This window comes from Caretta caretta, chromosome 1 (assembly GCF_965140235.1).
Source record: "Caretta caretta isolate rCarCar2 chromosome 1, rCarCar1.hap1, whole genome shotgun sequence".
Taxonomy (NCBI): domain Eukaryota; kingdom Metazoa; phylum Chordata; order Testudines; family Cheloniidae; genus Caretta; species Caretta caretta.
In genome coordinates this window covers 133,651,104-133,663,745 of record NC_134206.1, presented here as the reverse complement: position 1 = coordinate 133,663,745, position 12,642 = coordinate 133,651,104, and the positions used below count along the sequence as shown (strand labels likewise).

Below are 12,642 nucleotides of genomic sequence, written 5' to 3'. Positions count from 1 at the left end.
CATTTAGGACTGAATGGCAGTCCAATTGAAGTCAATAGCAAAATTCACGTTGAATTCAAAGGAACCAGGCTTTGACCTATACTCAGGGATGAAAGACTGAATATAGCCTGTGTGACTGGTAATGGGATACAGACCTTTCATGTCCAGATCAATGATTTCAATTTGGGCAAAATTGGTAGTGATCAAAGATTGTTTTCCTTGGCTTAACAGTAGAATATTTTAAATCAGTGGGTAATTCCAGTTCAATTAGGGTGGAAATCACAGCCATCACAAATGAGCAAGCCTCTTGGGAGGGATACCATTTTCCTGCTCTTTATAAAAAAACCCCTTATGTTCTTTTTATAACTCTCCCCCCACCCACCCCTCTATGGTTTGCAATTGACATCCTTTTTGGCAGATTCGACAGAGAGGACCAAGTGTAACTGGGCAGGGACAACTAGCTACCCCTCTCCTCTAGACCATGTTTACGGTGGAGCAACGTAAGGAAGAGTTTAGTGTTACTGCCTGTGCTGTGCCCAGTGGAACAATTTGTTCCCAGGATTGTCAGAGCGGCAATCTCGCCTGCTTCCACGAGCCTGAAATTCTCTTAACAATTTAAAAAACCCCACAGTACGTCTGGAAAACATCTTGTAGCACACACACGCACAAAGAATAAAGACCGCCGCTTACTGTACCGAGACATGCTGCAGCTCCCACCATAGCATAAAGCCCTGGAGTGACACAGTCTGCTCCTGGTCTACACCAGTTCCTGAAGATGATCCAGTCATGATGATGGTAGGCCAGCTGCTCTACTCCAATTCCAACCATTCTACCAGCCATGGCTCCCACAGCCATGCTGGGAATAAAGAGGCCTGAAGGGATCTTAAATGAAAACAGACAAGTGACTGTTTTGACCAAAAGGTCTCCACTATGCATGTAAGAAATATGGTACCAGAGTACCAACATCCCTTATCGGAGCCAGTGCCAGACCCCACAACTCTCTGGAAGTCTCAGTGGATCTTCTCCTTGGTCTGAGATGGTCCTCTGCAAATACTGGAACTATACAGGAACTTAAAAAGTGATATATAATTTAAATACATGCGTATCTATTTTACCTAATCCTAGTTCCTGAATTCACACCAACTTTATTTCTCAATATTGGTATGAGCAATCTTCTTTTTTAAATTCAAAATTTGCACATTGCATAGTTTTAATTTCTCCTCTTCTGAAGGCGTAGCTTTTGTGTGTGTCATAAGCAGGGCTTTGGAGCTGTGCTCTGGCTCCACTCCAGCTCCAGGCAAAACCTGCAGCTCCACTGCCCTGGAGCTGCTCCGCGCTCCAGCTCCAGGCTCCGCTCCAAAGCTGGATCTTCAGTTCAAGCTTATTTTGCAAGATAGACTTAAACGGTTGTTGCTTAGCATATAGCACTAATACCCTATTAAAGTCAGTGGCTCGTTAGAACTTGATTCATTCTGCTATGGACAGGTCCTAAATTAGACGTTGAGAAAATAGCAGTTGGTTAGGTTAGCAAAATAATCAGACTGGTGGGTTTATTTCAATAGTTTCACTTTTTGGAATAAAACCATGAATTTATTTATGTGAATGCGAGCTACTAGTTTGTACAGACAAATGTATGTTTACAAATGGACTCCACCAACAACCATATAGCTACTACTTGCCTCTGCCCACTTTGTGTAGTTTGGGCTTGGATAAAATGGAATCTGGACCACAAAACCCCTATTTGTTTGGGGTGGAGGGGTGTTAAACCAAAATAACCCTTGCTTGATGTAGGTTCACCTTCAGACAGCACTTTTTTTCTTTTAGCCATTTGGTCTGATGTACTGAACTCTATTTCCCCTTTCTTTCTAAAAAGCAAAACTTGACAAACACAATGAGGGGAAAAAATAAAACAAATCAATAAAACCTGCACGGATGGAATCTTACAGCTGAGCTTTTATTTCAAATGTTGCATATTTGCATAATCTCGTGATCTTTTAAATTAATAAATAGTCAGTAAATTCAAACGTATGGTTCCCACAATCAGTGCAACTTGGCTACACTGCACTGTATTAAGACAAGAATATACAGCAATATAAAATACTCCATATTTCCAAGAAGAAAAGGAGTACTTGTGGCACCTTAGAGACTAACCAATTTATTTGAGCATGAGCTTTCGTGAGCTACAGCTCACTTCATCTGATGAAGTGAGCTGTAGCTCACGAAAGCTCATGCTCAAATAAATTGGTTAGTCTCTAAGGTGCCACAAGTACTCCTTTTCTTTTTGCGAATACAGACTAACACGGCTGTTCCTCTGAAACCTGTCATATTTCCAAGGGAGCTGAATTTCATTTGAAGTGGGAATCATGCTTTATTGACTTACTGGCAATAGTGAATGTAAATGCTCAACAACAATACTGTATCTTTTTTTTTAAACCAAGAAAAATCAAAGAAACCTAGCAGATACAACAAGGGGGCTCAATCCAATACGGTCTTCTTTGTATCCAATGCAAGTTGATGAGAAGCAGGGGAAGTGAGACATACAAAAACAGATAGCATGCTACAGCTAAATTGAGTTATTCTGTATATTACTACAAAATACAAACGCTGAATGAAAGACCATGAGAAGGTTCTGTGATAGCATCTTACAATTCACCCTGATACCAGGAGTGTCTGTGGAACTCTTGCTAATTTCTGAATCTTTAGATGAATCTGTTGCCATCAAAGCAGAATCCTAATTAAGCCCTAATTTTCTATTGCCTTGTGCTTCAGAATTTGCATGTTCTCACACACATCCCTGGTATTATGCCAGACGTATGTAACCTGAACATGACACTCTAAGCTCTGATATTAACCTGGTCTTGTCATGCAAAAGTCTAGCTTCAACACACAATATGGATTGCAGCAATGAACTTTACACACCCTCCAACTTACCTTCATGCCAAAAGTAAATATTGTGATAATAATTTTAAAAATCAAAGCCAGGGCCAGCTGCCACATTGCAGTGTAGACTCCAAAGCCAGCAGGTCTGTCAGGGATGTCATCTACGGGCCTGGTCATGTTTGGGTCATTAATATAGTCACAGAGTTGTGAGGACTCCAGAGCGCCACAGTCATTGAAAAGCTCAGAGATCAGCTCACTGGTGCTCCTCCGAGTGTATGGATTAGGATAGGCGATGATGGCAGTGATAGCAGTTACCACAATGACCTCTAGGACCGGATACTTCCCAAGCCTGGTTGTTTTGCGCCTCCGGCACCATGCAATGTTGCAACGGATAAAGAGCGTCCCCCACAGACCTCCAAAGACCCCAAGCAGAATGAATGGGAAAAGTTCAGCCATATACCAGGGGGTGTGGTACTCCACATAAAAAAGAACCAGTCGGCTGTTTCCAAACGGATTGATGGACCTCAGAGTAAAGGCAGCCACAAGAGCAGCAAAAAATGACCTCCAGAGGGTTTTCAGGGGAAAATAATAACTAACCTAAAACAAACAGAAACAGTGAATGCTTAACTGAGTGGGAGGTAAGGTGTTTTGATTTAGTTACTCTCTTTTTTGTTGCACCACAGGCCCTACTGCAGAGGTGGGCAAAGTACAGCCCACAGGCCACATCTGGCCTGCGGAACCATCCTGCCCAGCCCTTGAGCTCCCAGTCCCTCCCCTGTTGTCCCCCTTCCCCTGCAGCCTCAGCTTGCCATGCTGCGAGCTCCTGCCGGGCAGCACTGTAGTGTGGCTGGCTCTGGCCATGCGGCACAGCTGCCAGTCTTGCTGCTCGGAGTGGCATAGTAAGGGGGCGGGGAGTGGGGGGTTGGATAAGGGGCAGGAGGTCCCGGGGGGCAGTCAGGGGACAAGGAGCAGGGGGCAGTTAGATGGGGTAGAGGTTCGGGGGGGGGGGGCGGTCAGGGGACAGGGAACGGGGAGGGCGGGGCTTGGATAGGGGTTTTGAGGGGGGCAGTCAGGGGGCAGGAAGTGGGAGGGGGTGGATAGGGGGTGAGGGCCAGGCTGTTTGGGGAGGCACAACCTTCCCTACCTGGCCCTTCCTACAGTTTCGGAACTTTGCTGTGGCCCTCAGGCCAAAAGGTTTGCCCACCCCTGCCCTACTGCATTCCCTCTGTTGGTAATTGTGACTTTACATACATGGGTGTGTCTGTGACCAGAACATGGTCACACATCTGTAAGGAAAGGCATTTTCAGACTTGAGGAGGAAATTGCGAACAATGGAAAATGAATATCAGATGAATCATAAAGGAAGCTGTTGAACCGTGATGTTTTAAACGGACACACTGGAGTTATGATCTCTAGACATGCTGTAGTAAGTTTCTGTAATCTTTTGTTAGAATGCTCAAGGCATACACCTTTTCTGTATGGGGTCAAATGCTGAACACACACACAGTACAATCACACCTTTGGTTATCTCCAGGAGACTATTACTCCTCTTCTGCCAACATTATGCTAATCTACAGGGTAACTTCTCATTGGTAACAATTACAGATTATATATGCTTATATATGGCATAACAATATTGGGAAAATAAAAAGGATTCGTTAGGAAGGAATCAAGAGAAAGTATTGTTACTGATGCAAATAAATTCTGGATTCGTAAGGAAGGAATCAAGGGAAAGTATTGTTACTGATGCAAATGAATTCTGCAAACATATATCATGAAAGTGAAACACAGCTGATTCACTGGTAGCTCTTACCTCTTCCAGGCTAAAAAGTACACCACCAATTGGAGCACCAAAAGCCACAGAGACTCCTGCAGCAGCTGCAGCTGAAAGCACCTGCAACACAAAGATTTGCATATAAGGCATGAGCCCTTTGAGTTGTTGTCATTTTGTTCCCCTTAAATATAGTCAATCTGAGTCCAAGCTCACCTCTCTCCTCTTTCCTTCATTCTTGCTGTACTTTGAGAAGAGGCTGCTGAAGAAGTTACCACAGCAACAAGCCACATGCACTAAAGGACCTTCTTTGCCGAGGCTGAGGCCCGAAGACACCACGAGAACCAAGGTGACTGTTTTGATTAAGAGTGTCCACTTCCCCAGGTAGCCCCTAATAATGAAACCACTCAGGATGGTTTTTATCTGGAAGGCAGGAAGAATAGGTTGAAGAACTAAATAAACTTCTGCAACTTCAATTTTGCAAAAATGACTTAACAACTATAGTAGACAAATCATTGCTTGAAAGAAGCCACTGATGCACTCAGCGAAAGATTAAGACAACTCTTCTACAGTGATATCGTACTAGTGGTTAACATGAGTAGTGGGTAGACATGGCAACAATTTTACAAGCTAGTTAATGTGGGTGGACCCCGCCTGTGTGAAGTCAACGGGACGCTGCCCATGTGGATTGGCTTGCAGGATCAGGGCTTAAATGAGATGCAAATGAGTGTGACCAAAAAAACAAAATAATTATAGTGTGGGGCAGATTCCATAAACATTATATTTTTTGTTATTTCCAAAAATCCCATCACAGAAAAATATTACAGTGCCATGAAACTGAACCTTGCAGAGGTCTTGGTTTTAACAAGTTTCTCTCAATTTTTTTTAAATATGGATCAAATCTTGCCATATTTAAACAGACAAAGTCAACAGGCAGAAATCTGATTTGGAATTTGCCTCTAAAACATGTCTAAACTGAAGGTAACTCTAGCATACACCCATTACTTGTCACCATTCTTAGCAGTGATTTTTATTTTTCTACATCCTGTTCCAGCAATCCAGTCCAGGGGGACTAGACATGGGGCTGGCTTGGCATCTGAGTTCCTTTAGTGACTGCACTGTAAAAGGAATTGACTGAGCGTGTGCAAGCAACAGCCATTTTAATGTGTCTTGTAGCCCTTTGAGAGGGAAGGAACTATGATTTACTATATGTTTGTACAGTGCCTACAATCCAAGAACGCATGACCTGGTTAGGTTATAGGCATTAAAGCAATATACATGTAAAATAATAATAGAAAATCCTTTACAAGATTATAGCATGAGTTGAGACCATCATGATTTTAAAAGTGAGATCAACTAAGCTGTGTCAATTTAAGTATACACTATGCCAAGCTCCAGTTTACACAGATTGATACTCCCCCGCTTCCTTTTTTCCTTTGTATTCTTCCCCAAAGATATAAAGCAATAAATCAATCTCTAAGCAAGTTTTCTAAAAGTACACTCAAACCAGTCTTGAAATAAGGTTTTTGGCTTTGGTGTTTGTTGATTTTTAAACGTCTCAAAATTTTGCAAATTCAAAGTTTTTCATCCAAAAGTGGCCTTTTTTGACTTCTGACTTCATTATCAGAATTTTTATCCAAAATGTTATCAAAACCAGTAGACATTTTCATTTATTAAAATCCAGGTTTTCTGTAAGTGAAAATGTTTGATAATATTTTTATTTAAAAAATTAAAAAGTTATAACAAAAATTGAAAAAATAAAATAAAAAATAGCTTCATATTGACACCTGAGCAACGGAAACAATGTCAATATTTCAGGAGGGTTTTGCAATTATTTTTTCCAACCAGTTCCAGATTTTTGGTTAATCAGTTTTAGATTTCTTGGGTTGCTCTCCTAGGGGTGACGAAAGGAGCAAACAGATCTGTACAATGAATTAAATTTGAAGGACAAGGATCAGACTTTCAAAGACTGAAGCTTAAATTTAGACTCCACAATCCATATGGAGGCTCTTAATAATACCCAGCTGTTATTTAGCCTCCCCCCCCCCTTTTTTTTAAGCGTCTGACATGTTTTATTAAAGTATTAAGTAACCTGTAGCTGTTCTTGATTTCAAGGTCACTAATTTAAGAACCCAAAGATGGATTTAGGGCCAAATTTTCAAAAGTGACTGGTGACTTTGGTTGCCTGAATTTTGGGCACCCAGCTTGACACACCTGGTTTTCAGAAAATCAGATCCTTTAAAGGAATTCCAAATGGTGGGCCCCCCAAAATTGAGGAGCTCAAACTCACAAGTTACTTTGGAAAGCTTGGTCTTGAATCTTCCTCCCTTCCCTTTTTTTTGCGCCCCCCCCCCTTAAATCTTGGCCTAAACTTTTATCTTCTCCCTTATAACTGGAACATGTAATTGTATCTGGTGGACTTCCAGGCAAATATTCATGTGTAACCCACTGATGAGTATGCACTATGGCTCCCCCTCTGTGTCCAATCCACAGAGAATATGAATTGTTACCGCCCAGTTAGGGAGCCTTGGATCTTTAACTCAGGTTCTAGCAGTTCATGCTTTTAGCTCTGGAAGTGTCCAGTTCGGTCCTTGGGTTGTTGACCAAAACAGCAGCCATTGCATATGCCTTTGAGTGGAGTCTAAGATGAAGAATTTAGACAGGAAACATGAACACAGCTTAGGCAAAAGGCATAATATAAAGACATGTCAGGTGAAAAAAAAATATTAAAATGCCTTGCTTCTGCTTGTTCATATGCCAAAGGCATAGCTATATGATGGCACAGGTCTAGAACATGAAATGACTTTTCAGGTTTTAAATATGCATCCATCTGGAAGAAACTCACCTCTGGAATCCCAGAACCACAAGCGTAAGGAGCAAACACCCTGACCAGGGAGACTGCCAGGAAAGCAAAAGATAGAGCCCACATAATGTACAGAAAATAGTTTAGAATGTAAGCACTTGCACCCTGGAAAAACAACAGCAAAAACACTGTTAGACAAATGCAATGAAATAACCTTATGTTCCTATTAGGATTTGGAGTGGGGTGGAGCAGGTTCTGTTCAATTACTGCAACACTAGTGGTATGATTGAAGCTGCTTCTGCCTCAGTAAGTGTGAATGTTTGCACATTTTTGTGCTCCGCAAAGATACATAGATGCAGCATCTTAGTTTATTTAAACCAATCTACATGGTGTCTTTTGGAAGCTTCTCACGCACTATACAAAATACCAAACTAAACACTTAAACAGTTGAAAGAAAAGCTGAGCACATATACACAGTCCAAACAACATCAAGCAAACCTAGCACTGGGGCAAACCCAGTTACAGCCAGAAAAAAAATACCCCAAAGGAGGGATTTGCAATGTACTTTAAAGTCAGCCAACGAGAGACGGCGGTGGGCCTCTCTGGGGACGCTGGCTGAGATTTTCAAAGCCGGGGATTTAGCAACACTTCTCCATTAATTTTAATAGAAGGGGCAAGACCAGTATCACCCCGGCTAATTGTAATGATCAGGCAGGAACATAGGATGCGAAGTGATCAGTCCAGTTCTGAGGGTTTAGATTATGAAGAGGCTCTCCATACTAACTCTGATACCTTAAATTATATTCTTTGGTGTATTAACAGCCAGTGCACTTCACAGAAGATGGGTATAACTGAATTCCTCACTCCTATCTGAAGGTATAAGGTACAGGACACATTCTGCAGTGGTTGCGGCCTCCAAAGCAATTTGAAAGGATGCCCAATTATGAATGTATTACAGTCGTTTACCCTGGATATGACAAAAGCATAAGCAATCATGCTGAGGCCTGTACTCAAGATAAAGAGATGGGCTTTCCCGATAGGATGCAGATGGTAATGGTAATAGCCACTCTAAATCACTGTTGTAACTACGGAGTGAGCAGTCAGTGGTTACCTCCAAGTTCCACACCCATCTCTAGTGATGCCATTCTCCCTGGAATGGACATACAAAAACTGCCCAAGTTTTCCTCAAGACACTCTTCCCTACCCACAAGCATGACCTTGACCTTTTCGGGGTTGAGTTACCATTGGATGTGTCCCCTCCAAATAATAAAGCCACTTAGACAGTCCAATAGCCAAAAAAGAGCCCATAATGGACTGATCCAATCGGAGGCATGGAGCTGTGATTTATCAGTCTAAAGATGACAATATGATGCACACCTTTGAAGGTTCTCCCTCCACTGCCATCTGATGGTCCAGAACAGAGACAAGGGAAGCCTCAGTGAAGACTAGTAGTGTCCATAACCTGTATTTGAAGTACTGAGAGTGCTTTTTCAGATGGCAGAGAATTAAGAGGACACCATGCTGTATGTGTGACCATCAAGGAAGTCTGTGTCAACTACTCCTATTCTGTTCCAGTTCTCAATGCTAAAAACCCTATTTTCCAATCTTATGAATGACAAAGCAGGCAAGGTCAATGTGATGGTCCCCGTTTGCCAAACATGCCATAACAATAACTAACTCTAGCATATCCCTAGATATTTCTATCCGAATACGATATCAATGAGTGGCCTTGCTGATAACAGCAGAAGAGCAGAGTGTTATCAACCCCCATGACCCAAGACTTAAGTAATAAATTCCATACTTATCAAGGACACCCATCCATAGTCATAGTGGAGTTTTATTGTTCCAACTGAAGAATGTTTATTTCATTTCCCCATGAATGTCTTCTCCCTAGTGCTTTCAACTAGAGACTCAATGGTAATATTCACTATTCCCTTAGAGCAGTGGTTCTCAACCAGCCATCCGGGACCACAAAGGCAGCTGCAAACAGGTTTCAGGGGGTCTGCTAAGCAGGGCTGGCATTAGATTTGCTGGGGCCCAGGGCAGAAAGCTGAAGCCCTACTACATGCAGTTGAAGCCCAGAGGCCCAAGCCCCTCCACCCTGAGCTGGAGCTGAAGCCTGAGCAACTTAGCTTCATGAGGCCCCCTGTGGCGTGGGACTCCGGGGAGTTGCCCTGCTTGCTACCCCCTAATGCTTGTCCTTGCTTTTATATACAGAAAAACAGTTGTTGGGACACAAGGGGGCCATGGAGATTTTTAATAGGACAGTGGGGGGCCTCAGAAAGAAAAATGTTAACCCCTGCCTTAGAGGACAGTCTGAGTTTGCAGTCCCAGGGCTACATTCTGATCTCAGCTACACTAGTGTGAATCTGCAGCAGTTCCAGCTCATCTGGTGAGAATTTGGCTCTAAAACATTGAGCTAAAGCAGCTATTTTGCTTCTTAATTCAATTAAGCTGCACCATATTCATTTCTTTTGACAGACTCCTTTTTCAAATCTCAGATGTAAAGACTGCAGATCTGTTTTAGGTATTTGCTACAGACACACATACTACATCATACTGGGTCAGACTACTGGGATCCCACTTTTTTTGCACAACTATGTCCCTAGGGATAACATTCATCCTCACATTCTCCAAACATTTGACATATGAACATAAGAATGGCCATACGGGGTCAGGCCAAAGGTCCATCTAGCCCAGTATCCTGTCTTCCGACAGTGGCCAATGCCAGGTGCCCCAGAGGCAATGAACAGAACAGGTAATCATCTAGTGATCCATCCCCTGTCGCCCATTCCCAGCTTCAGGCAAACAGAGACTAGGGACGCCATTGATGGACCTATCCTCCATGAACTAGACACGTGGTCACAGGCAAGATTGAGTTCTTTTTTGAACACTTATAGTCATAAACTTTTAGAACTTTAAATAACAGTTTCTAAAGATTAATAGTCTTTCAGAAGGGAAGTACTAGTGACTCAGCCACACTATAGCTGCCATCACCAAGACCCTGATTCAGGAAGGCACTTACTCACATGCTTACATATAAGCCTATGGGTCTACTGTTGGAGTCAACACTCTAGGCCAAAACAGATGGCTCCAGTGTATTACCAGAGGCAAGTTTAGTCTCCACAAGGAGGATGGCGCGTATCCTACTTTTACAGCATCCTCTGCTGGCTGTTTTAAGGAATGGCACTGGAATAGGATAGTGGTTCTCAACCTGGGGTATGTGTATCTTTGGGGTATGCAGAGGTCTTCCAAGGGGTACATCAACTAATCTAAATATTTGCCTAGTTTTACAACAGGCTACATAAAAAACACTAGCAAAGTCAGTACAAACTAAAATTTCATACAGTGACTTGTTTATACTGCTCTATTTACTGTACACTGAAATGTATATACAATATTTATATTCCAATTGATTTATAATAATATGGTAAAAATAAGGAAGTAAGCAATCTTTCAGTAATAGTGTGCTGTGACACTTTTGTATTTTTATGTCTGATTTTGTAAGCAAGCAGTTTTTAAGTGAGGTTTTTAAGTGAACTTGGGGGTACGCAATACAAATCAGACTCCTGAAAGGGGTACAGTAATCTGGAAAGGTTGAAAGCCACTGGAATAGAAGAAGGAAAGAGCACAGGGTTGAATGGATGGCCAACACAGGTAACCTGTATAATGAGGAGTCGGGAAGAAAACATGATCTGATGCATAGACTGATTTATTTTCATGTTTTCTCTAAATCAAATCTGCTTTTTGGGGGGGAGGTTTCATAGAAATACTATAATTAAAAGAATACTGACAGATCCCATAGGATGTGTCAGAATTCACAGTGGCAACATATTTAAGGGGCTGAAAGGAGCTATGATGCCCAAAACCACAGGGAAGAAATGATTTTGCAAACAATATCTATGTACATCTAGGGCTCCAAAATGTCAAATTCAGTTAGACATGATAAGCAGAGCCACAGCTGTGCATAAAATAGAAGAGTCTGAACATATTACATCTGGGAAAAATCCTCCAAGAACTTTTTATGTAAAATGTTCTGTGAACTGTTCCCTCTGCACACTCAAGGCAACCAGTTCTTTTCACTGTGCTTGTGTCTGTTGTTTGGATGTCTTCTGCAAGGTGTAGTAATTTATGAATGGGAACAAAAATCTCTCTGTGTACTGACTGTAATTAAATCAATCTTGATTGTTCTTAGAAATTCTACAAGGCTTTGAGAAGCCTGCAGAGTTTGTACAGAGGTAGGACTGACTTTCTGATGTATGTGTGTACATTTCCTGTGGGGCCTTGGTGCCTGATTGGGGTCTCTAGATGCTACCATAATATAACAATATTAATACAGTTAGATCTACTGACTGTAGAAGTCAGTGAGACAGGGGAAGACTGCAGATCTTAGAAGCTCCGTTGGTCTGGGGGAGTTGCCAGAATCAAGTCAAACTAATAGTTATTTTCACTGTAATCCTTAAGGATCAGAAACCTAGCTTGAATATGGTGAAAATATTAACTACGTGTGAACTAAAACACCCATCCAGCTGTTATGCTTAATGCAATGCTCCTTCCTCCCCACCTCTTCTCCATCCAGGGATTTTCTAATAATCTACAACTTCACTCCAGTTCAGCAATTTATCCTGGGACAATGTTTATTTAATGTTACTAAGAAACAACTAGTACTTGTGGCACCTCAGAGACTAACAAATTTATTTATTTATTTATTTAGTCCCTAAGGAGCCACAAGTCCTCCTTTTCTTTTTGCGAATACAGACTAATACGACTGCTACTCTGAAACCTAAGAAACAACTATCAGTCTATAAATACTGACTAAGACAGTTGAAATGCCATGCAAATTGCATTGCATTGTGTATCACCCACTGTACAGGAGAGATTCTTGCTTGGTATCAAACAGCGCGGCATGTACACACAAGTGCCAGTGAAGTCAATGAGACATCCCCTCTGGAAAATTAGGCCATGCGTGTCCACAGACAGTGCAGTCCAGCTAAAACTAAAACAACAGCTTTGGGGTTACTGTTAAGAATGACCAACCTGTTGTTGTACAGCAACGACAGGGTTCTTAGAGACTGTATGGAGTTCCAGGTTAAAATTCCACTGCCAAATTAAAGTGAAGGTTGTGGCATTCTCCCTAGTGGAGTCAAACCTTCTGTTTATTCCGTTAAATCCCTTAAACCAAAGATGACTTATCCAGAAGCCCGTAACA

General features: G+C 41.9%; 1 protein-coding gene across 1 annotated transcript in view; it reads right to left on the bottom strand.

Annotated features, from left to right (window-relative positions):
- CLCN4 (chloride voltage-gated channel 4) overlaps window positions 1-12,642 on the bottom strand; it is a 58,975-nt gene that overhangs the window by 16,459 nt on the left and 29,874 nt on the right. The window contains exons 5-9 of the mRNA XM_048860562.2: window positions 7,476-7,598; window positions 4,847-5,053; window positions 4,673-4,753; window positions 2,911-3,456; window positions 675-861 (exon numbers count right to left, since the gene is read on the bottom strand). Of these exons, the coding sequence (XP_048716519.1) occupies window positions 675-861; window positions 2,911-3,456; window positions 4,673-4,753; window positions 4,847-5,053; window positions 7,476-7,598 (1,144 nt within the window). The remainder of the gene's footprint in view (window positions 1-674; window positions 862-2,910; window positions 3,457-4,672; window positions 4,754-4,846; window positions 5,054-7,475; window positions 7,599-12,642) is intronic.